The following is a 25331-nucleotide window of genomic DNA, read 5'->3' on the forward strand; positions in this document are numbered from 1 at the left end:
TGGTCCATATGATTTCAATACATTATAATTTCAATATAAATATAGACTCCATTGTCGTATATGGAGAGATAGGATTATAGTTGGGCTGACAAAAATAGCCACCTATAGATGAAACATATTATTAGTTGTGCCCCATTTTGTATGGCTTGAGATGGAATGATAAACTACTACGCCTAACTTAGATTTCATTCAACGCTTTGGAATGAAAGCCGAGAGAGAGTTGCCTAAAATGTAACTTCTTTCGGAGGAAATAGCAAAAATGGAAAACACATGAATATTTTCTCTATCCAAAGTAGAATAAGCACAAACAAAGAATGTTGAAATTTAACATATACAGTTGTCAAGAGCTATAACGTTGCTTGTAAGGTTAATGCATTTTTTTCAAAGTTAGATGTAATACAGAACAGAGAGAGATGTAGTTGAACGGGAGTATTCATGAGTCTGGTGCATAAAGAAGAAATTATATTGCTTTTCAAAGGCTGTAAATCAAATAGCTACCTCCATTTCCATTTCCATCTCTCAAGCATTGTGACAAAATAGTGATTGCTGAGGAATATTCCAGGTTTGTACCCACGCATTCCTCACTGAGTTTGATTGTGCCCAGTGGGCGCGTTTATAACATATATGTACTTGTTTTTTTAAAAATGTACACAAAATACCTGTAGTTGGAAAGGTATATTAATCAACAGTAAATGAAAACGCCTGTTTGCAGTCCCGTATAGTACCATTCTTTGAAGCAATTTTTGTAAATCGACATACTTGCATTTATTCTGTTGTTAATATGTGACCAATTTGTACAGCACTGTTAACTGTTAATATGTTGTTAATATGTAACTAATTCCTCCTCATGCAGTACGGTTTGCTGTAAAGTGCTCTCCACCTATTTAGTTCTGCTTTCTGGCATATGTAGTCACAAATAAACACATGAAAACATTTAAAAACGGTGTCTTGACATGATAGTCTGCAATCTAATATAGGAAGCCACTGCAGAGAAACAAACTAATTCAAAACACAAAGGGTCCTATTTATTTTCTGGTGGGTGTCCCATTGTTCCCCCAGGGCAAGGGAGTACATTTCTCCATCGCCCTGATGGAGAGACCGCCCACCAGTTTAGAAATGATTGCAAAGCTGGCGGTCATTTATAAAGCATTTCCAGAAACTGCCTCCACTGCTGCTTGGTGCAGGCCTCTGTCAATATGGGATTTTCCTTTTGAAAATTAAAAAGACAATGCTCCCCTCGCCATGGGAGTCTTCTCCCCCATGGGAGTCTTCTCCCATGGCAGGGTAGCATTGAGAAGTTTGCACTGCCCCTTTCCACTAGGGCTTTCCACGTATCTATATTCAGTTTACAGAATTACAGTTCGGCCTCCCACGCCCCCTATTCAAAAGGGTCAGTGAAGAGGTTTAATCACAGTGGATTGTTTTTGTTTATCCCAATGCTTCTTAGTATTCTCCTGTGTTTGTTTAGTACCTTCCTTATTGTATTTCAAGCTTTTTCGGTTTGGCTCCCAAACTATCCCGTCCAATACTAGAATAGGTATCGGAAATAACTTTCGTAGTTCTTCTTCCTGGTCCAAATGTGGAATCTCTCGGAGACACTGGCGTAAAGCCAGTGCTACCGCTTCCCCTTTAATGTTACTGAGTATTATTGAGGAGACTGCGTCGAAGTTAAACATTAATTTCATCCCCAAATCTAGGGCTGGTGCAGCCCCGTGTTCATTCTGTATTTGTTTTAACACTTCCTGTAAATTGTCAAGTGTCGGGGGACCATGTGTGGTAGTGTATATTGCAGCGAACACTGTACCCCATGTGGCGCAGTCATCCACTGAGGGAACCATCCTGAAAGGTAAGCATATAGTGAGAATTCTATGTTTCTCCTTTGGTCCTGTATGGGGAAACACAGCTTCCTGTTGATTTGTTTTCTGGTCTATGTAGAACGGTACTTTCTCTCGTTCTGTGGGTACTTTACCCATAATGGTATGTACTGTTTGCCGGTGGTGTTGGATGCACTGGTGTAGTGTTCAATGTTTGCATTACGAACTGAACTAGTCATCTGTAAAGTGTTACTAATTAAAAATATAAGTTTTGCAGGTCTGCTGCCTGTATATTTTGTATATCTGGGTAAGGTCTGTATGTGGCAAACACAGGCCACGTTGTTCCGTCATTGCCTAAGGGGCCTAATCTCACGGGTTGTATGGCATGTGGTAGGGCGCCATTAAACCAGTTCTGGGGTTCTTGATAAGTAATCGGAATCTCAAGCTACTGGTATGCTTGGTACTGTTGAGGTAAGTTTGCAATTCTGTATGTGTGAAATATGAATGATCTTTGGTCTTCCTCAGGAAAGGTGACCTAAGAGTAGAATGTTTCTGTTTGGTAAGCTTCATTAGCTTCTACTATGAATTTAACATCCCCACCCTCATCTGTTAAGCCATGCGCGCCTAGATGTAAAGTTAATGCTTGTCTAGCATTCTCAGGAATATCTATGGCATTAGCCATGTTGTAAAAGAGTGAAGAGATGGAACACCAAGTGGGGAGTAAAGTCCTTTTCTGAGTTTGAGCTCGAACAACCGACAGACTAATTAGGTGGTCCCTGTTCAGCTGAGGAAGGCCTTCCCCCAGACCACGGATGTCTCCGTTTAAGGGTACTTAGGTTACATGTAGTATGGGAGACTGTGATAATCAGGGTATCCATAAATTAGTGCCTAAACACCATCGTTGGTGGCGCCATATCATAGTTGGACTCTTGCTCTAGGCAAGACTGCTGGTTTAAGGATGACAGTACTCATGTTTGAAGGCGACTATGCCAATCCTACAACAGAATGCAACTGTCGTCCCAACCCTTCCGGCTCACAAGCAGTACCTCACCAAAAACCCCAAAACAGTCAAAGGTGATTTGTGGCAGCCTTTACGCACAGACTCAAAAGTGTGACATCTCAGGGAGCGTCGTGGTTAAACTCCTTTTTCACATTAACAACTTGTCTCAATCACACACAGGCAATAAAGAAGATGCAGTAAAGTTTCAATAGGTTTTATTTTAGAAAAACTGCAATCTGTGACAATTTGCATGGGCTGCAATGACTAAGATAATGAGCCGTGCAAAAAAACAAATGGTAAAGACAAGAGTCATTAACACAAAGACCCCCACCATCTTGCAATATCATGAAATAACATGAAATGTGTGATATGTCCTAATACCCTAGCATGTAGGCCTAACCCCTAACCTAGAAAAGAGCTAGGTGTGTTAAACCATAATCTGCCAATGCCATGTCCATAAGAAGAGCCCCCAACCCTCGTTACCTTGGTATGAGGTCTCTAGCTCAGACTCCGCAGGAACACGAAGACTGGGTCAGTGTCAAGGTGACGTGCCGCCATCGATAGCAGCGATGGCATCTGGTCGGAATCCCTCTGACTATCTGAGAAAGTGAGGAGTATTTATACTGATCTACTTGGACCCCTTAAGTAGGTTTGTTCCCAAACAATAGATAACACGGCATGCTAGGGACGGTAATTAATATAAACAATTCCCTCGAAAGCATGAAGAGGGAAAGTACCTAAAGTGAACACCTACAGTTTGTTTGTATTTGTCACCTGATCTTGATGCCTTAGCGCGGTGGCACTGATAATGAAAATCAAAACATGGGCCTACGTCAAAACAAGGCAGCCATCTTAAAAGAATTAATTAAATAAATGCGCTAAAACAGAGCAAGCTAAGTAGGGTAAAAGTCACTGGGTGACGGGGGCACGAGCCTGCAAGCCACAGGCTAAGCTAACTCCTATATCCCATTAAAACAAACTAGGATTCACTACAATGGAGTGGTGTCCGCCATGATTAAACCTCTGGCCCTCCTGCATCTAAATCAGGAGGATGGGCCATTATCTTGGCAGTAAGCATTCTCCTTCAATGTCACAGCAGAGTATGCTTACCACTAAGATATAAATCGGGTCCAAAATGATCAAAGGTGCAATGTCACCAAAATCACAAGGAGTTTGGAAATAAACTTTTGACACATGCCCCCAAACACATAATATGAAACTATATTTCACAACCTTTGATTTGAACTAATATTAGGAAATTAAATGGTTGATTATTAAAAAACTGAAAGTCCTGTTTGCAGAATTCTATTGGCAAATCTCAGATGTGCCCATCATAACAAACAGTGACCAATGACACAGACAAACAAACCTACACAATAAAAAGAAGAATAAAGCTTAAAAAGCTCAAGAGATTGAGTCCGAACATGAGGAACAAGATAGAATACTTGACGGTGCTTGGGCCGGGACATGGATGTGGGAGTGGTAACAGGTGTGCACTGATGTGGGCTGGCCCCCCTTGAACCTGAGTCCATAGGTCCCCACACTGGTGGTGTGCTCTGATGTGAAGGACTTACCCCAATATGTTTCAGGATACTTGGCCTACCGATCCCTCTTGCAAACACACTCCCAGCAGTTACTCCTTATCTATGGAATATGTTCACCCTGAGACAGTTTCATTTTCTTTCCCAAGGTACTCCCACCCGCCTATTTGCCCCAGGACCCCACAGGCCACATGGGTAGGAGTACTTCTTATACACAAACAGGTGCATTGCTTACATTGAGCTGGAGACTGTATTACCAGGGAGGTTTGACCTACTAAGCTTGTTAGTTCTAATTTGGTTATATATTGACAGAATGTCATTAGTCTGATCCTATGAAATTTTCTCTGATGTCTATGCCCTGCCTCTGATTTGATTTATGTTTTATATCCACTTTGCCTGCCAAATGACTGATGTTACTATGTTGTTATTCTGTGGGCTGAGTACTTGTTGATTATAGAAATGAAAATAAACACATGTTTAAAAAAAAACTTGAAAATTCAGCAGCCACGTTCGTTAAACGGAATCAGTGGTAAAATAATTGTAGGTGTTGCAATCATCAATCAAGAAGCACCAATCACAGTTCAGGTTATCACTAAATTCAGTGCAATGATTTTGTTAACAACCTTTGTGACCTTCTATGCAAAATTTAGAATGTTTACATAAGAGATCACACAGGTTGTGAAAAAAATGAAATTTAGAATGGTTGCAAAAAGTTTCAAGGTTTTGCGCTTTTCATACTTTTAGGGAAAGTCATGACTTTTGCAACAATTTGTGTTGCAAAATAAAAACTTGCAGAGGCATATGCCATTGTTATTATGCAAAGAAACACACTGAAAATGTTAAACTTGCAGAGGAGTCAACATACAGTTTCCATTTTAGCTGGGTTTGAATAGAGAGAAAATGATCACAGGATCAAAATTATTTTGCAATTCTCCAAAAATCTTTGCGTACCTGAAGGCAAAGTTAATTTTGGGCCACTTTTTGAAAAAGTAAATATTAGAAACCTTATAAAAAACTTAGCACATCGATATCTTAAGTGACAACCCTCAGCACAATGTGTTGAACCAAAGAGAATTCACCGGGGAAAATTACTTGAGCGGTTTAAAATGGCGCTTCCCAGGTAACAATGACTCTCATAAGTCTAAAGCTCGCCTTTGTGACGAGCATTCACATTTTTTTGCTCATACAGTACATGAACTTTTCTGATATAACATTCTAGCTTAATACCATACTTGAATCCTGGTTCATTCCATTGTTAACAATCTGCCTAACACAGAGGACCAGATCACATAGAATACTTTAAGGCATGGACCTTGCCATGGCTTTGAGTTGAGTGGTGTTTTAAATCAGTCTGCCTCCAGATTTTGCAGTAATACATTTTTCTTTGCACTTGAACCTTATCGGAATGTGTTGCTTTCATCTGCAAACTAGCAGTATGTGTCAAAGCTTGCGACAGCAAAAGCACAATAAAACAGCAAAACAAAATGTCAGAAGCAAAACAACAGGACAAGACGTAACACAATGATGCAAACACAACCAACGCAGAACAATAAATTACAACACGCCCGATAATATAACAACAGTACAACATAATAAAACAGTAGCACAACAATAGCATACCACACAACACCACAGTAACACCGCATCAACTCAGAAAAATAATTCTTTTGGGCTGATGTGTCATTGTACATATGTGTGTATCGGTTGCAGTCCATGTGCTTCACGATGCAAAAACTTCCTTGTCACATATCAAAACGTCAACAAATCTACTTTCATAATAATGTGGAAAAGTTGTTTGTACCACGCAGTGCATTGGGAAGCAACCTGCATTATTGACAACCAAAACTTCTTTGTGATCAAGCCCAGAATCTTTACTTTTAGAAAATTGCTCATGTGATCTTTGAAACACAAAGAAAAAACAATTTTATTACTGGCAAGTTCAACTACATATGCTCCACTCTGCAACAGCAACTATCTCATTTAGAAGGCTAATATCACTGACACAATATTACACTTAGCACCAGAAAATACATGCTATTATACGAAGCTTTTCTGTGAGTAGTTGATGCCTATCTTAAGACATAACTACACATTTCAAATACTTTGTGAATATGACAGTGACATCAGGTGTGATTCACACCTGAGAGGGAAAGGTGGATAAGCTACTCACAGAACATATTTGGTAAATTAGAGATGAGTAGTAATACCTGAGTTTGGGGTATCATGGAACCAGTCGTGGCTCGCAGGGCTAATAAGGGGTGGGGCTGGTGTGGTGCAAGGGTGGGTGGTGTGAAGGTGGAGCCTGTGCAGGCTCTCTCCAGCCTGGCAACTGTGTTGCTGGGCTGGAGAGAGTCTACTGCGCATGTGTGTTTGGCTGGCCCAAGACAGCCGGCCAAACACACATGAGCTCTGAGGGGGAGTGCTGTGCACTCCTCCTCACTGCTAGTCACCCCCATGGCCCGCCCCTTTCAAAACGAAAGGATAATAAACAAGGTTCATTATCCTTTCATTCTGAAAGGTTTGCAGCTTCTGCTGCTGGCGGGGGGTGACACTCCTCCACCCTAACGGAGGAGCTGCCCCTGCATTCAACTACTTACAGTTAAAGTTGAGAACTAAGCCCTTTGTGTGCTCATCCCGCCTGCTTACTCACAGCTCTGAGTAAGCACATCTTAGTCCAGGGAATTAATGACTAAGAAATACCTAAGTATGGAGTAACCAAGGCTACTCATAAAAATCTTTGTCAATAATTTCTGGAAATTGGGAGTAATTAAACCTAAAACGGTGATTAAAATGCAAGTACTCAAAGTAAAAGTATTGAATCAGGTCTGTGGTATCTTAATTCAAACGTCTGTATGACTAGATCATCAATTTACAATAGCAAATCACGCTTACTCATTTATCTGATCCATAAAGCTTTTTTTTATACTGTGAGTGAACGTAAAATTCACAGGTAAGTCATGCATAACTCTAGAATAAGACACAGCATCAATTTTAACTTCTAACGGCTGAGTAGTTAACACCAAATTAGAAGTAAGACACTACTGCTCAGAGAAAAGCTTTGTTAATTAAGTCTTATGTTTTTAATGTCAAGTTTAACAAATAGGCCTTTCTACCTTGTTACTCATGAATTTATATTCTCCGTTATTTAGAGGTGTGCTTGTTGGACTGTGGCAGCCATGGCATCTGTTCTGGCGGGTTATGCCAATGCGAAGAAGGTTGGGGAGGAACAAACTGTGATGAGCGTGCATGCCACCCGCATTGTGCTGAGCATGGCCAATGCAGAGATGGAAAGTGTGAATGCAGCCCTGGCTGGGAAGGAGAACATTGCACCGTTGGTAAGATGATTTCTATTCAACTTAAATGGGCTATTGTTGATGATGTATCATTCTGATAGGAATCAGAGTGTACTCTGAATATGCAGTGACTTGCAAATTCATTTTCAGGTGCTGCCATTTTGGAAGGAGAAATCACGTGACAGGATGACTTTGATTGCACCATCAATCAGTCTTCCCCCTCTAGAGATATATGCAGTAATATGTTATTAACAATTTCTTTATCACTGAACCACAAAACATTGCAATATAGACATTTTGTTTATTAGGATTATTAAACAAAATTAAAGAATATTATATGTCAAAATGATTATAATTCATCTAAAAAGGAAACAGAACAATATATTCCGAACAAACATACACACTAACGCACATTATAAAATCTGATGTCTAGTCCATATAGAATCCTCTTACTTTAAAAGTCCTTAATTCGAGACTAAAATCTACCATGGTTCCCCATCAGGAAAATCAAGCTAAAAAACCTTGATGAATGTTTGGGTAGATTTCAAGCTGTGTATGCTGCTGTCTTCAAGACAAAGTCAATGCCTAAAACGTCTGTTATAGGAGAGACTTGCCATAATTATCCAGTCAATAATAACAATGCATGCAAATTATACAACATATAAATCTATAAAATCAGTTGAGCATAATCCAACATTTTAACGAATCTCCTCGGTGGTACTTTAATTCCAAGCATCATGCCAATTTGCTAAATTACAACACGTGGCAAAAGAAAGATAAAATATTTTTGCAGTACAAAAGATATATATTTTTTGTTTAGCATGCTTAAAGAGTAATTTAGAACATCTAATTTCTTATTGTTCTCAACTGTCACTTGGGCGAAACCCTTGGTCATCATGTAATTTAGCAGTAAAAAAAAGGAAAAAATCTTTCTTTTTTTGTATATTTATCTCCTACGTTATCTGCAAACCTGTGTGATGTACCAGCCTTCTTCACTGAGCTATCACCACTAGATACCAAGTAGAGCCTGTGAGGCCAAACATAAAAAAAAAAAATCATAAGTCAAACAATGCTGTCCTTGTACACTTGACAGTGCCTAAGGGCCAGATGTACAAAGGTCAGGTTTTGTAACTCACAATTTGGGAGATTTAGCTACTCGCAATTTGCGATTCGCAAAACCTGATGTACAACAGTGTCTCAGACACTGTCAGTGAATCCCTAATGGGTCGCAATGGAGTTACCTCATTAATATTCATGAGGCAGGCCAGAAACTGCGACCCATTTGGGAATGGCCACACTCGCAAGGATGGTGGCCTGCTGGGGTCAGCAGATCACCATGTCTGTGACTGCTTTTTAAATAATGTCTCACTTAAAAATGCTCCTAGAGGAATTATTTAGATGTAGTATGTGTACATATGTTCCAGTCTTCAATTAATGAATAAGACAACTCCGTACTGTTAAAATCCAATATATTACTCAATAGGATTCAGGAAGTTAAAAAAAATGTACAACAATTCCAAGGAATGTCCATTTCATAGACAACAACACTGTATATAACCCCTCTAGATCACAAGATTGAATCCTAACTGCAGATCCAGGAAAGGGTTATAACCCTCCTCATGACACAATTCTGCACAATAACTGCCTGGTTTCCAGTCCCAGTTCAAGTAATATCATGGACTTTCAATTCAGCTTGTCAAATGAGAAGGTAATGTCGAAGTTTTGGCCTGTAGTGACGTTCAGAGGTTTGTCAGACCATCATCAGGACTCAGTGTTGATACATAATACCTACACCTTAGAAAAATTAATTAAAAAACAGTACGTGCAATCTATTAAATCACACCATGTGTACCGCTTGTTGAACCCAAAAAAAACACCATAACACAGGTGTGGATACTAGTATAAGCCACCACCTATATGATAAGGAAAGTTAAAAAAATACTTTAAAAACATAGCAAACGTGCTCCATAAAGTACACTGTGTCAGGCTCCCAACCAGAATAGCTATATTCTGCTACTTACAACAGGTTGCAAAAATAGGCTCTGTAGCAACACACCAGGGGACTTCAACCTACAAGCCCAAATAAACAAATCTACAAAGATTAAAATATTAGAATTGCTTAACCGTCATACAACATAAACTCTAGAAAAACTCTGCCTCAATTGCAACGTATTCATACCTTTTAAATATGAGACCACTAGCATCTGTCTCCATCCACATCCGCTCAAAACATGTGAGTCAGAATCAAACATGGCTGGCCTTCCCGGTGAGTTTAAATAAGGAAGTGAAATGTCATCTGACCATTCCAGTGACTATGGTGGCCACCTTAAACTGGTAAAAATGCCTAACTAATACCCAGAGTTTGTACACTGTTGTAATTACGGTAAGTATACTGTTATGGACCTCAGTAAGTTAATAAATAAAATGTCCATCTGGGCCATCAGCTCAGTCCATGTTAGTAAGATACACACGCTGTCTGTCTCCCTATTACAAAGCATTCAGGTAGTCACATGTCACATGACCAATGCAGTAACTGCAGTAAAATAAAGCAGTTTTTTTTTTTTAATGCAGGACATTTTCCTTCAAGTAAAACGGGATCCATTACAAAAAATAAATAAAAAGTTTCCTTTTCATTTTTTCAGAGCAGGCAGTGGTCCACGGGACCCCTGCCTGCTCTGAAAAAATGTTGGGGCCCCCATTCACAAAGGGGAAGGGGGCCCTTGGAGACCCCTTCCCGTTTGCGAATGGGATACCACCAATTTCAAATTGGTGGTAACTGTGATTGTTTTGCAACCACATTCACGGTCACAAAACAATCAAACATACCACTGCGACTTGCTATTAGAAAGGGATGCCCTTGGCATGCCCCTTTCTAAGACTGACTTACAAACCCATTTTGCGATTCGTTAAATAGATTACAAAATCACAAAATTGGGTTTGTACATTGGAAAATGCTTTTATTTTGGTGAAACCGGACCGATTCTACAAATCATCCCATTTGTGACCAAGTAAAAGCTACATACATCTGGCCATAAATATATATTAAACATCTATTAGAAAGAATACTTAATTGAATGTGGGTGTGCTTCATGAAAAAGGAAGCTTACACGAAACACTAAGTTGCTGACCAAATTCAAAAAGGTGTGCCAACATAGCTAGAATTTGAGAAATGGATGCCTCAATATCCCATAGAGAGTGGTTCCTATAGTGCCTCTTCGAAACCTCTGTAAATACACGAGTACTGAATAACTAATTCTTCACTATTTCTTACTCTGCTTAAAAGTATTGCTATATTTACTTACTGGCATCACCACTGTAGTCTACAGCATTGACAGCAAAGTCTGCATGCTGATATACAATGAATGTTGCACTGACAAAAAAAACAAAAGCATTACAACTCTTTTTTTCAAATGAGTGCTGAACATTCAGATGACACATTACTTAATCGTTTCCCACACTAAGATGAGAGACTCAGGAAGTAATGATTCCGTAAATATAAAAAGGACTTGTGTGATCTAGAATGTCAACCCTTGCATGAAACGGAGCTTGGATGTCCAAGTTAACACTGGAAATTAAAAAGTCAAGGTCAACACTGTAAGAATCTGGCAGAACTTAGCGTGCTTAAAAGTTGAAAACAATTTTTATCAAATAAATATGCAACTTTTAAGCCAAATAAAGGTATGCATTTTACGAGTCTCAGACGTTTTGGTCTGCATGCATAACATTTTCACTGATCAATTCAAAATGCAATCTGTGCACTGGTGACCGCTTGAAAAGGTAATTTTATGGGTCCTTTGATGCAAATGGCAGTGCAATGTGGTCACGCACTGTTTCGTACAAACTAGTGCTTGCAATTCTCTCAGGGGAACCTTAGCGATAGGTGCCTACATTTCAGATGTGAGGGGACGTGTTGAGTCACTCTTGCCACCCAATCCACTTCAAGTCCAGCATACTCTGCCCCCCACCCAGCGTCACCCCATTATTACCCAGATGAAACCTCATTTTGCTTATTCGTTAGGGACTTGAAAACATCCTGTGCCGTATTTTTATATTCTACACTATATACAAACTCAGTAAGCAATTAACAGAGCAAAACTCACATTTTAAATGATTTTACAATTTTGTCATGTGATTTAACAGCGTCCACTAGACATCAAGGGCCAGATGTAGCAAAGGGTTTTTCCCATTCTGTGTCAATGGGAAAATGTGTTCGTACATATGGCCCCAAGTCACCTAACTCCTCTACCAGCCCAGGAATATGATCATGCCTGGCAGGGTCTTCCTGCCATGTGTAATGAATCCCTGAGCCCCCTTTAAAGGAGGATGCTGTGAACTAGTGGATTTGAAGTCCAGTGCAGAAGGCCGGCTTGACCCAGAGCACTTGTGCCGTGGGCACCCCACATACCCTTCACAGAGTCAGCCCCTACAACCAGGTTGTGCCTTGGTCTCCCTGGCATGAACTGCACTCTCCAATCCCCAAAGGGCCAGTTTCCCAAAGCGCCACAGCACATGTGTTGAGTAGGCTGGGGCCACTGAAGTGACCATATCAACTTCGCCACTGGTAGCTTCTCTACCGAATGATGCAAGCACAACCCTTTGAGGTCTCAGAGACAAAACTGCTCTGCCTATATTAATTTATGACTTGCAAGGGTGTCCTGAGAATTTCTGCCAACCATGAACTCACACCACCTCAATAACTAACCCCTGAAAGAAAGAGACATGGTTAGTCCAAACAATATTCCAAGGAACACGCAACACAATGCATTGGGGTGGGTAAGTGGCACAAAAAATTGCAGAGAAGGTCTAACAAGCGGGTCCTGGTTTGCTTTGTGGTGCATACTCCGTGGGCAAGATGCATGGTGAAAAGACTGAGCCATGCTCTTGCCCACCCAATGAACAAGGCCAGTCACTGGTCATGCCCAACACTGCACCACAATCCCAGGACCTGCGACAGTCTGTGGGCCAGCAATAACATGGTGCAGTGGGCCATACCCCTTGACCCGCAGTGCTCTCAGGCCCTCCACACTAGAAATGCTGCCTGTTTGTGCCATGCCACACATAGTGCTTGCCTCGTCCCATTTAGGGCATGTCTTTGTCAAATGGGCAGGGACACATCGAGCCCTTTCTGCCACTCAACGCACTCCAAGCTCACCCAGCGACACCCCCAAAATGACTCAGCCTGAGATCCCACTTTGTTTTTTGGTTAGAAGATTTAAAAACATCTCAGGCCCTATTTTTATTTTCTACACCATACACAAACTCAGTAAGCAATTAACCACAGCAAAATCCAAATTTTACATGATTTTACAATTTCATCATGGGATTTAATAGAGTAAGCTAGACATCGAGTCACCTAACCCCTATACCACCCCAGCAACTAGATTTCCAGTGAACTCATTGTTGACTCATCCCCAGATAACCCCTGCCCCTGTCAGGGTCTTCCTGCCATTTGTAAAGAATCCCTGAGTCCCCTTTAAAGGAGGCTCCTTCAGGAAGGCCTGCTTGCCCCAGAGCACTCATGCCTTGGGCGCCCCCCACACCCTTCACAGAGCCAGCCCATGCAACTGGGCTGTGTCTTTGTCCCCTGGCATTGACTTTACTCTCCAGCCCCAAAGGGCCAGTGTCCCAATGCGCCACAGCGCATTTGTTGAGCTATGCTGGGGACGCAGAAGCGACCATCCTAACTCTACCACTGGCAGCTTCTCTACCAACTTTTGCAAGCATATACTTTTGAGGCCCCAGAAACAAAAACTGCCATGCATGTATTACTTCATGATTTGCAAGGGTGACCTCAGAATTCCTGCCAAGCATGAACTTACACCGCCACAGGAAAGCATGGCTCCTGCATGGTCCACCAGAAAGATCCGCTGAGGAGCGAAAGCGAACAGGTTAGCCACAAGCATGGCATTGCCTCAGGAAATAAATGCACCCCATCTGGTAGAAAAAACTTTGCCCCCTTGATGCAACCATGAGTGATGCAGTCACCAAATGGGAAAGCTGTCCATTGAGATGCTTGACAGGCTCATACATCACCCACACAGAATGCCCCCCATGCCAAGACAGCATTGGAACTATATGGAACCATGAGATGAACGCTTCTGGAAAACTCTTGGTAGACCACATAACTTCCATAATGATAGCCTCAAACAAGTCTGTACATCCCAACTGTGCAAAGTTGTTGCCTCTGAGATGCAGAGACACTGCGGACGGAAGCCCCCTGGGAAGTAACTTCTCTACCACAGAGCAAAGGCCCCTTACCCTAAGCCCACCTTGACCAAACCATCCCATGTTGAAACCTTCTGCCTTTGTTCATGCTGCAAAACAGCCTGCCCAGTATGCTTCTCGGCCCTCCAGATGAAGACCCATACTTCCCTAGTGGGCATCACACCTGCATACATAGATGGAGAGGAAAAGATGCAGTATTAGAAGTTATAGCAAATGCAGTTGCATGTATCTCTTATAGCACTCAGAATGCCATCTACCAATCCTCTGCACCTGCTGACCATCAATACCTGCCCCCAAAGCAGAGGTTGCCATCCCCATGCGGAAGGAGTGCAAGCTGAACACAGATGGGTTGTTCCCAGTCGCTGCTATGACACTTTTCAACACCCTAGAGAACTGACATCTAGAAAGAAGGGACCCATTAGGGTGGAGGAATAGCGATGTTGCTGGACCTTGAGGATGCACTTCCATATATTCTAACAGGGACTGGACTGGGCAACAGCATGAGACTGAGGACCTATGCAGGATGATATGTTCCCCTTTGCCCAACTGGTCTTTCTTGGAGGACAGCAACGTTACTGCCAATGAACCGCCTGGCCACCTCACTTGTTCCAGCTGAATGCCCCATGTATGTCCTTTTTGGACTGCACCATCAATTCTCCCACCCTGAAAGCCCCATAAGAGGCTAGGCAATATGTTGCCTTAAACAGCTGCACTTCAAGTTGAGAATGGCAGGCTTTGTGTAGTTTTGAGACCAGGGCAACCAGTTTTTGCACATCAATTGGACTTCTGGAGTCTCTATGCCTCCCTTTGACCTCTTCCAGCCCATCAGTGCTTTTTTGGCGGGAAACGAAGAGGACCAATCCCCGTCCCCAACTTTGCAATTAAAAAGATGGCCACCACATGCTTTCTAGCATAAGCGGCTGACAGCCCTTCTCCTCTTAGTTTAGTCAGGAACACCACCTACGAGGATTGCTCAAAGACACCCCCCACCCTCTAGACTTAAGAAGTTCAGATATCTCTGAAATGCCCCCTTATAGGCCCTCCTTGACTTTGCCGCTAAGCTGGCTGCCACAAGGTCTTATAGAATGGGACACCAAGCCTTCACAAATGCTGCAGGAATGATGTAGGTTGTGTTGCTGCTTCAGGGTGGTAGCATTTGCAGCACTATTGAGTACTCATGGGACATGCTTTGCCCTAAAAGTAATGTTGTTCAACAGGTAAAATAGGATGAGTTCTTTAATCAAACATAAAACTATGCAGCAGCTAACTTTTTGTTGATTTATAACCTCCACCACTGCCATGTTGTCTGACCAGAACACTACTGAGCTATTGCTGAACTGCTTAGACCAGATTGTTAATGCTACGACAATTGGGAACAGCTTCAAGAATGCCAGGCTACATACCAACCCTACCTGACCCGATTCACCAGGCCATGACTGCATACACCACTGGTCTCCAAGTATGGCACAAAACCCCATGCTCTCTGCTCCATCTGTGAAGAGACCGAAGTCAGTGGTAGCCTGTGGCTGTGACACCTATGGCACAATCCCATTAAAGAGCTGGAGGAAGGATTCCCAGATTCCCAAAAATGCTGCCACTACCCAAGACCTCTGCAAAGAAGCATTATTATGAATCACAGGGACTGTTAAGGGTATCCTTGAGGAGCACCCAATCTGTGGTTTTAGGGGTCCACTAGGAACAGATGCCCCACAAACCATGTAAAAAATGTAAAATGTATGGGAACCTCAGTACATATACTAGGGAGAGTGAAATGGCTGCACAGATGGTACTGGTCTTGATTTTTAAATACTGTTATCGTATACACATGTAAGTAAGAAAAAGATACAATGACGATTGTTAGAATTTATGCATATCACTAAGCATTTGATGAAATGTGTATAATGTCAATATACACCAAATAAACAAATATGAAAAATATGTTATCTTTTGTACAATAGTCCATCAAATATGGCATATTCAAACATACAATCCCATTCATACCGGATTCCTCTAATCTTCCACAAGACAGATTAGTGGGGGATGTAACACTATAAACTCCAGCGTCACCTTACTATGGTTCAAAGCTGTCCACGTTGTTCTTTAATCATGTTTTCAAGCTAAATAATAGATGAAAACAGTGCTAAGATTCACTCACACCTTATCAGGAAGCTTTTCATTGACTTCATATAGATGTCCTAGTAATGTTTGACATCTTGTACTTTCATGTACATTATATATATGTGTGTAGATAAATAAAATGTTATGCATTTGACTTAGTATGGTAAGATCAGGCTTTAAGGAGGGTATAATTGATTTTCTAGCTAACCCAACTGAGGGAATCATCTTTTTGCCTTATTCCTTCCAATACCACCCAATTTAATATATTATTATGAACTCAAATATGTTATATTTGAATGTATAGATCTAGGTACACGTGTTCTTCGTAAAAAGGAAAAACATTTTTTGATATAAAGTTGCCATAAGTAACGTTTTAGTATATAACCTCTAATGACACAAAAGTATTTTTGTAGTTGAACTCTAATGAATACAAGAGTGACCCCATCCCAGGTAAGTAGGGTAAGTATATGTAAGTATTTTGTTTATTTAATTAAAGTGCCATCGGAGGCCCCACCTGGGGCTCCCTACATGGCACAGGGTGCAAAGGCCATGCCCAGGGTCCCCTGTGCTGCCCACTGGGGTGGAGGTCTTGACTCCTGTCTTTTCCAAGACAGGAGTCATGTGGTATGGATGGTTTTTCATCAGAAAATTACATTGTTTTGCCTCTAACCAGCCTAACGTCATTTTTTGATGCAAACACCCTTCTCCTATACCGCCACCCCCAGCTGGATAACGTCCTTATTTTTAAGCTAGCCCACCCTTTGCACCAGCTTACACCATTCCATAAATATGACGCCTGGCTGGTGCTCAGGAATGGCGCAAGCCGGTGCTAAACTTTTTGATGCAAAACTGCATTAGTGCAGTTTTGCATCAAAAATATAAATTTGCCCCTAGGTCTTGTTCTGTACCCTACTTGTCCCACTTAGAACAGAGAGCTGCCAGAGGAATGCCCACCTGAATGATAGAAAACTTGGAAGATATTTGGTCTCCAGCTAGTCATAGCAAAGGAGAATAGCCTCTGTTTGACGCCCCATGACAGGCCAGGTCCAGCCACTGGACTATGCTACCTTTGTTGAATGGATTTTTTTTATGTCTGGAAAGTGCAAACGGAACCGGAGACAGAGATCGCTGCATGTGTAATGCAAAGAAGTGGAATACCAGCTGCAATTTGACTTTCTCCTCCAGGTCAATTGAAAAACGTTTTATCTTTGTTTATGAAGTGGAAAAGGCACTGTAGAGAAAGGGAACTGATGTTGCTACAGAGGAATCCCAGGAAGGGCGATCTAGACATTATTTGAGCTGTGGGAAGCCTTTCTATAGCATACACCATCCACTGGTGCCGCACAAATCATTCCTGGCAGTTTAGATACATCTAGCGCATCAGAGAACAAGTTGAAAAACTTTTTCAATTAGCCTTTTCATCCCCAGAGAAGCACAACATAGTGAAAAGTACCCTATAACAAGATGATACTTTGCTTACTGTGTAGGAGCAGATTGTCTCAGCCTGGGAATATTGCAGGACCACAAAAACCCATATTCATCCTGCTGCTTTCCTGTTCAGGCACATATTGCAGTGTTGCCTCCTTGAAGGTTTCCATCCACCAAATGTGTTCAAATTGCAGCTAAAACTGTAACTATTTTTTGCGGGAATGAATCAACCTCTTTTAGTCAACCATGCTCCATCATGGATTTGACATGGTGGATGACAAGGTCATGGTCTAAGTGACTGAGAAATAACATTGAATTTACTTGCCCATTGTTTCGTATGAAGAGTGTTTGATTTCACAACAACTCTTCATCTCTAAATTTAATTTTCTCTTATATTTTTCTTTCTGTGTTTCTCTTCTTGGCAAGTCTGGTTTTGAAACTTTAGGTTCTCTATTTCATAACTATATTATAGTTTTGGTGTTGTTGCTCTTGGTTCACATTCGTTTTTCTGAAGAAAGCCTTGCTGCTTGACTTGGCTAAACCTGGTTACCAGAATGTTTCCACAGAATCCTGTTTACCGTTACTTTAATGACTTTATGACAACAGAGGAGCAAAACTAAACTCCACAAAAAATAACTTAACTAAGTGCCTCCCTTATGCCCTTTCCCTGCTGCTTCAAGCTGATATCAGTAAAGGTACTGGCAGCAGGCTGTCCTAGTTAGATTCTGTATTTACGCTGGCAGTATAAAATGACACTACAGAGCACAAAATGAAATTTACATTGTCTACCAAGAAGAGAAGCAATTGTAACTCAAGCGCCAAAACATTATTCTAAATTACCCAAAAACCTAACAAATTGAACACCTTGATTAAACTTGTTCTTCCCTTTCATCGCCTTGTAAAAAATGTATTTAACATGAATCGTTTCAACTAGCAGTGCTCTTTTGCATATATGGTGAACGTGACAGAAACAGTGGCATGTTACCCTATTGCCATGTTCAGCGTAAGTACTCACATATCTAGGGTGATCCTATTGCCATGTTCAGCGTATTGACTCACATATACAGGGTCATCATGGGTGGGGTTGGGGGGCAATCAGGGCCTTTTACCTCTTTTCTCGCACCCTGTGCTCCCTGTCCTATTACAAATTGTTTTTTAAATGATTAAACAGAAGTCCTACCATGTTCCATCTTGATGCAGACAACAACCTGGGTCAACTACTTCGAGACACCAAAAACACTTTTTGTCTTTCCTCAGACTACATATTTTCATAAATACTGGCTGTTCCTCATCTGAGAGACCCCTCTAGAAACTTCTGACATGCCTGTACATTTGCAAGACGTAACCTAGACCACATCCTCCTGAGGGCATAAAGGATTCTGAAAACCAACGATGCATATTGCACATTGGCCTTTGCATCACCCCACACTGGGAGCTACATCTATCCAGTGCTTAATTTGTAAATAAAAAGGTGCCAGTGCTCTAAGCCCTCTACTTATAACACGCAGCCGCTGCAATTAAATGTGCGAACACAGAATACAGAGGCAGTGTAATCCTGAAGCCATCTTGGGCCTCTTTACTCCATTTATATCCTCTCCCTGTCCCTTTCGCTCACTCCAGCAGCTTTCTGCTCTCTCCCTTTGTAACGCTTTTTCGTTCTTCTCTTCCTCCGTCTTACCCAAATGTCTTTTTCTCGCAAGTAATGCTTGAGGCAGAAAATTAAGCGCCGGCCCTCAAAAATAAGTGCCGGTGCTCAGCACCGAAAACTACAAGCACAAATTAAGCACTGCATCTATCATAGGAATGCTCTCATCAATCAAGATCTGCTCAAGGACTCTCTCCCATGAAACACAAGCACCCCTTCATTAAAGAACTAATGACGACAGGCCAGAGTGACAAAGTGATTGCCAACCCATGGGTGCCAAATGCTTTGGAAGAATGATAATAAGTGCATATGGGGCATGACCTCATACATATAGTGCATCTGTAATAATTATTCATGTGCCTAACTTATGGTACGAGCAAGGAGCAGGTGCTATGTGTGTGTTCCTGCTCTGTGCTCTCCCCATCTATATAATTCAGCCAACAAGACATAGTACTGGGAAAGTTACAATGTACCGAAGGGACAGATAATTGTATGTGCACTTGGCAACCTCATATGTAATTAGTAGTATTGGTTTACATGATTTAGGGCCTGATTTACGTATTGATGGACAAGTTACTCCATCAAAACGGTGACGGATATCCCGTCCGCCGAAATCCAAATTCTATTATATTCTATGGGATTTGGATTTTGGCAGATGGGATATCTGTCACAGTTGTGATGAAGTAATCCATCCACCATTATCTAAATCAGGACCTTAGTATTTACTCCTTTATCAGTTCCCCTGATAAGCAATTTAAAGATATGTTTCTAGTGAGATATAATTTACCACTCAAGTAAAAAGCAAACCTTTTTCTGCTCATATTAGCAGATGACATCTGACAAGACAAATGACGCATGGAAACCAATTCATGCAAAGGTGTTGAGTGCAAATCTCATCCTTTCGTACTTGTAGAGAGCTTAGTTAAGCTGTGTTGGACAAAGAAAGGAAAAGGCCCAGACATCAAAATAAAAGTGGCCTCCATTGGCAAATCAGATAGCTAATGATTATCTAAAAAAGTGACCCACATTTGCAAATGGGTCAACGTGTAATGACATGCTGAATATGTGTGTTGCAAGGTATGGGACCCTGAATGCATTTGTGCTTGTTGCAGCCAATGATGGTGGTAATTCATATCAGAGAAATCAACAGTAAAATCCAGCCCACCAGACTATAATACAAGCTCATATCAAGCCACAAAAGCGACCCACACACTGCCAGACAAACCTTACTGCCAAATGACCTGTAGGCCAGTCTGACCAGCAAAATTTACCCTGGCAGCTCAGCTATCCTCAACATGTAGTTTTTATCCGTGATTATCTTACCTGCATTTCAGATAAGTCCAGTCACGCAGATGCGCAGAGCCCACTGCCGATGGGTAAATGATCACCCATGAATCTACTCTTCTGTGCTCTCTATCACCTTACGCAACTAACTCTCTACCAACAGCATTTTCCTGTTTCAACATTGAATCCTCACGGATCCACGTTCATGTACGGTCATCTGCCTTTACGGGTGACATGTGCACAGGGATGCACTCTGTTGCTTTTTGAGGTTAGGTCTAGACCTCACAAATGCAGAAATAGACGAAAATAAAAATAGAGGTTGACACCACTCTCCATACTGCTGCGATTTCGATCTTCCATTGTAAAATAAATTAAATAAAATACAAATTAAACAAAAGAAAGATACCCTTAGATACTTTTCATGGCCGTAATAAGCCACTAAAGATCTGATTCACAAATCTTTTTATGTGAATGTTTGTGTCTCACTTCTTCGTATATGTGAATTACCCCTAATATGCAAGTTGCTTTTTCTCACTTTCTACTTAGATGTGTTTGTGCCTTCTCCACCCTGCAATTGTACACCCAACCAAAAAATGGCCCATAGTTTTATGTCGAACATGTACACCTATGTACAAATTACCTTGCTGCATTTCCTCTTTTCTTTTATTAAAACATGAATGCTGTAGTAACTTGCAGGAGAGTGGTTCTCAGTGTGTAGGCTACCCAAGGCTTATTCAGTTCTCTATCGGTGCCTTGATATCACAGAGAAATGTACATCACCATAATTGACATCAATTATGTGTTGTACATAAGTATAGTGCATCAACTCTGTTGTGTTCATTTGAAGTGTAATTAATAAGACACAGAGGGTAAAGAACAAAGCAATGCATGTAAATTACTGTACACACAAGACTTTGGTGTCAAGCAATTTATCTGTTTTGGACTATTTATAAATTAAATAAATACATCTGACTTCATGTTAGGATTTCATGAATTTGCATTGTTCAGTCTACTCTTCCATGGATATCCTATCCATCTAACCTTCTCTGCTACTGATAAATATCTTGCTTTGAAAAAACTAGTCAGGCACTTAACATCTCAGTGGACTGCTTGGAAAACTTCACCATGGCATTAGAATATGGATGGAATATGTTAACTTCACCTCTACAATTAACACTAGAAGCACCAACTGCCACTCTGCACCTCATGACATATGATGCCCTAATTGTAGCCTCTCCCAGGCTTCATGGGCGCAGTAGACAAACAATGTCTACCTTACAACCTACCTCTAACTACAAGATGACATCCTATTGGCTATTTCATTTCTGTTGTCTTATGGATTATGTTTACGTAACACACTAATATTTATTCATAGATCTAAACCAGACAGACCTTTTAAATCTTTTCAGGGCAATATATGTCCTCAGATCCCTCAGTAGGAGCAGAATACTTGAACCCAAATGAGTTTCATTTAATTCAGAAACAATAACAAAATAATTTCAATCTGGTCTGTTTGAATTACGCCTTCGATAAATCTAATTATTTTTATCCGCTCTCCAGAAATTTGTAGTACTTCACAAAATCAGTGGTCCTATTGACAATCGGCAACTACCACTTTGAAAGAAAATAATTCTATTTCTGTTTTACTGAGGACAATGGGGAACTTTACTCTGAGGGCTACACTTTATGCTGAATGCAGCCCAACATCTCTAAAATACAGTTTTTTCTTCCATGGGCTTTACTGAGACTGACACTGTCATGGAGCTAGATAGTTATTTCTGTCTAGGGGCACAGTCAGTCATTTACCTCCATGGCCTTGTTCTTTCTATCCTATCTGAGGCCTTACTTGTCAGGGTCTGGGGAAAACCTTTAATAAGCGCCATGTAATATGTGATCCTGTTGCTTCACCTGTACTCTTGTCATAACATGGCTCAACTTTGATCTCACATTTTCAAAAGCATTCTCTCTTCATTTGGGTCAATCGTTGAAAATCTTTAAATATTCCTACGACTAACATGAGGGTGTTCCTGGGTAGGTTTTTAAATAAAAACAATCCCCGAAAGAAGGCTCTTCGGGAGGCCTGGATGGCCAGCTCTGCCCCACCATTAGCTATACTCCACTCTGGGTCATCACCTACCACTCACAGCTTTCAGTCGGACCAGCCCTCCCTTCTGTGACGACATCACAGACCCTCTGCAGCTCAGACTGGCACAGACTGGCACTAGGGTCTTTCCTAAATGACAGCATTCAGACTCTAGGCCCCAGTGAAAATGTAAGCAACAAACAGCAGCACGCATCAAATACATACTCAAGTAAAAATGTTTTAGGAATCACAAAGGTTGTATCCGTCAGAAAGCATATCTCGTATCTGGAAATTCTTAAGTAAGTATCACTATACCTAATGCATGGGTAAGCCACACATGTGCCTGGAAAAAACAAGTCTAAGATATTTTTAAAGCTTTATGAATCGGACCAATAGTATAGAGCAGGCCTGACTGCACGATTGGGTCCTGATTGTAATTTATTTATGAATGGTATCTTGCAGAATTAAGTATGTGTTCCAAAAGAGAATCAACTGTAGCAAACACAGCACTGGACCTCGCTGGTAACAGAAAGTAAAAGGCATGATATGCTTTGACGCATGTACTGGTATGTACTTCAGAAGGGGTGCTCTGCATGGACTCTACCGACGAGGAAAACAACTTCGCTCATTAAAAAGTAAGCCACTTCCCTACATATGCCAATCAGCTGTAATTAGCAGCGCTATTTTAAACTGCGCTTGCCAAGCAGATTGTCATCATCCTGTGGCGCCCCAGCATAGGTGTCAACTTGTGACTCGGAACATATGTAGAATAACTCTTCCAGTGGGAAGCACATTGTGAGAGATATATTTAATGTTCCATCAATGTGAACGTGTGTAATAAGAGAAAGATAGCACTTACTTGTGCATTCAATTGTGTTTTCCTTTCAGTGATGATTAGTCGAATTTAAAAACAGAGCCAAATTCTTCATATTTCATTTGGCTTGGTGCACCGCTCTAGGCATGTGAATGTGATGTAGATGGAGAATTTGGGTGTCTGCGGTAGTGAAGGGGGCTACGCATGCGCCTACATCCCAATATGATGCTAATGACTGGTGAGGTGTAGATGGAAAGCGCAGGTGTTTGCAGTGGTCAAGGGGGCTATGCATGCGCCTACATCCCAAGGTGATGCTAATGACTGGTAAGTTATAGATGGAAAGTGTGGGTGTTTGCGCAGGTGAAGGGGGCTATGCATGCGCCTACATCCCAATATGATGCTAATGACTGGTGAGGTGTAGATGGAAAGCGCAGGTGTTTGCAGTGGTCAAGGGGGCTATGCATGCGCCTACATCCCAATATGATGCTAATGACTGGTGAGGTGTAGATGGAAAGTGTGGGTGTTTGCGCAGGTGAAGGGGGCTATGCATGCGCCTACATCCCAATATGATGCTAATGACTGGTGAGGTGTAGATGGAAAGCGCGGGTGTTTGCAGTGGTCAAGGGGGCTATGCATGCGCCTACATCCCAAGGTGATGCTAATGACTGGTAAGTTATAGATGGAAAGTGTGGGTGTTTGCGCAGGTGAAGGGGGCTATGCATGCACCTACATCACAATATGATGCTAATGACTGGTGAGGTGTAGATGGAAAGCGCGGGTGTTTGCAGTGGTCAAGGGGGCTATGCATGCGCCTACATCCCAAGGTGATGCTAATGACTGGTAAGTTATAGATGGAAAGTGTGGGTGTTTGCGCAGGTGAAGGGGGCTATGCATGCACCTACATCCCAATATGATGCTAATGACTGGTGAGGTGTAGATGGAAAGGGCGGGTGTTTGCAGTGGTCAAGGGGGCTATGCATGCGCCTACATCCCAAGGTGATGCTAATGACTGGTAAGTTATAGATGGAAAGTGTGGGTGTTTGCGCAGGTGAAGGGGGCTATGCATGCGCCTACATCCCAATATGATGCTAATGACTGGTGAGGTGTAGATGGAAAGCGCAGGTGTTTGCAGTGGTCAAGGGGGCTATGCATGCGCCTACATCCCAAGGTGATGCTAATGACTGGTGAGGTGTAGATGGAAAGTGTGGGTGTTTGCGCAGGTGAAGGGTGCTATGCATGCGCCTACATCCCAAGGTGATGCTAATGACTGGTAAGTTATAGATGGAAAGTGTGGGTGTTTGCGCAGGTGAAGGGTGCTATGCATGCGCCTACATCCCAATATGATGCTAATGACTGGTGAGGTGTAGATGGAAAGCGCAGGTGTTTGCGCAGGTGAAGGGGGCTATGCATGCGCCTACATCCCAATATGATGCTAATGACTGGTGAGGTGTAGATGGAAAGCGCAGGTGTTTGCGCAGATGAAGGGGGCTATGCATGCGCCTACATCCCAATATGATGCTAATGACTGGTGAGGTGTAGATGGAAAGTGTGGGTGTTTGCGCAGGTGAAGGGTGCTATGCATGCGCCTACATCCCAAGGTGATGCTAATGACTGGTAAGTTATAGATGGAAAGTGTGGGTGTTTGCGCAGGTGAAGGGGGCTATGCATGCACCTACATCCCAATATGATGCTAATGACTGGTGAGGTGTAGATGGAAAGCGCGGGTGTTTGCAGTGGTCAAGGGGGCTATGCATGCGCCTACATCCCAAGGTGATGCTAATGACTGGTAAGTTATAGATGGAAAGTGTGGGTGTTTGCGCAGGTGAAGGGGGCTAAGGAGCCATATCGAGGCCACAAAGGGTTGCCGTGCCTGGCCTGTAGAGGATGGAATCGCATGACGAAATTAAATATTTTACCAATGTTAAGGAAACCGTTAAGGCCTGATTCTCTCTCTCTCTCTCTCTCTCTCTCTCTCTCTCTCTCTCTCTCTCTCTCTCTCTCTCTCTCTCTCTCTCTCTATCACACACACACACACACCTTTTCTGTCACTAATTCTGTCCCACGCCTCTTTTAAGTGTCAATTACT

At 41.8% G+C, this 25331-nt stretch overlaps 1 protein-coding gene across 2 annotated transcripts in view; it reads left to right on the forward strand.

The window, feature by feature from the left end:
• Positions 1 to 25331, forward strand: part of TENM1 (teneurin transmembrane protein 1) — a 1758425-nt gene that overhangs the window by 1171341 nt on the left and 561753 nt on the right. For both annotated transcript variants that reach the window (XM_069211839.1, XM_069211847.1), the window contains one exon: positions 7505 to 7690. In XM_069211839.1, the coding sequence (XP_069067940.1) occupies positions 7505 to 7690 (186 nt within the window). The remainder of the gene's footprint in view (positions 1 to 7504; positions 7691 to 25331) is intronic.

This window comes from Pleurodeles waltl, chromosome 2_1 (assembly GCF_031143425.1).
Source record: "Pleurodeles waltl isolate 20211129_DDA chromosome 2_1, aPleWal1.hap1.20221129, whole genome shotgun sequence".
Taxonomy (NCBI): Eukaryota; Metazoa; Chordata; class Amphibia; order Caudata; family Salamandridae; genus Pleurodeles; species Pleurodeles waltl.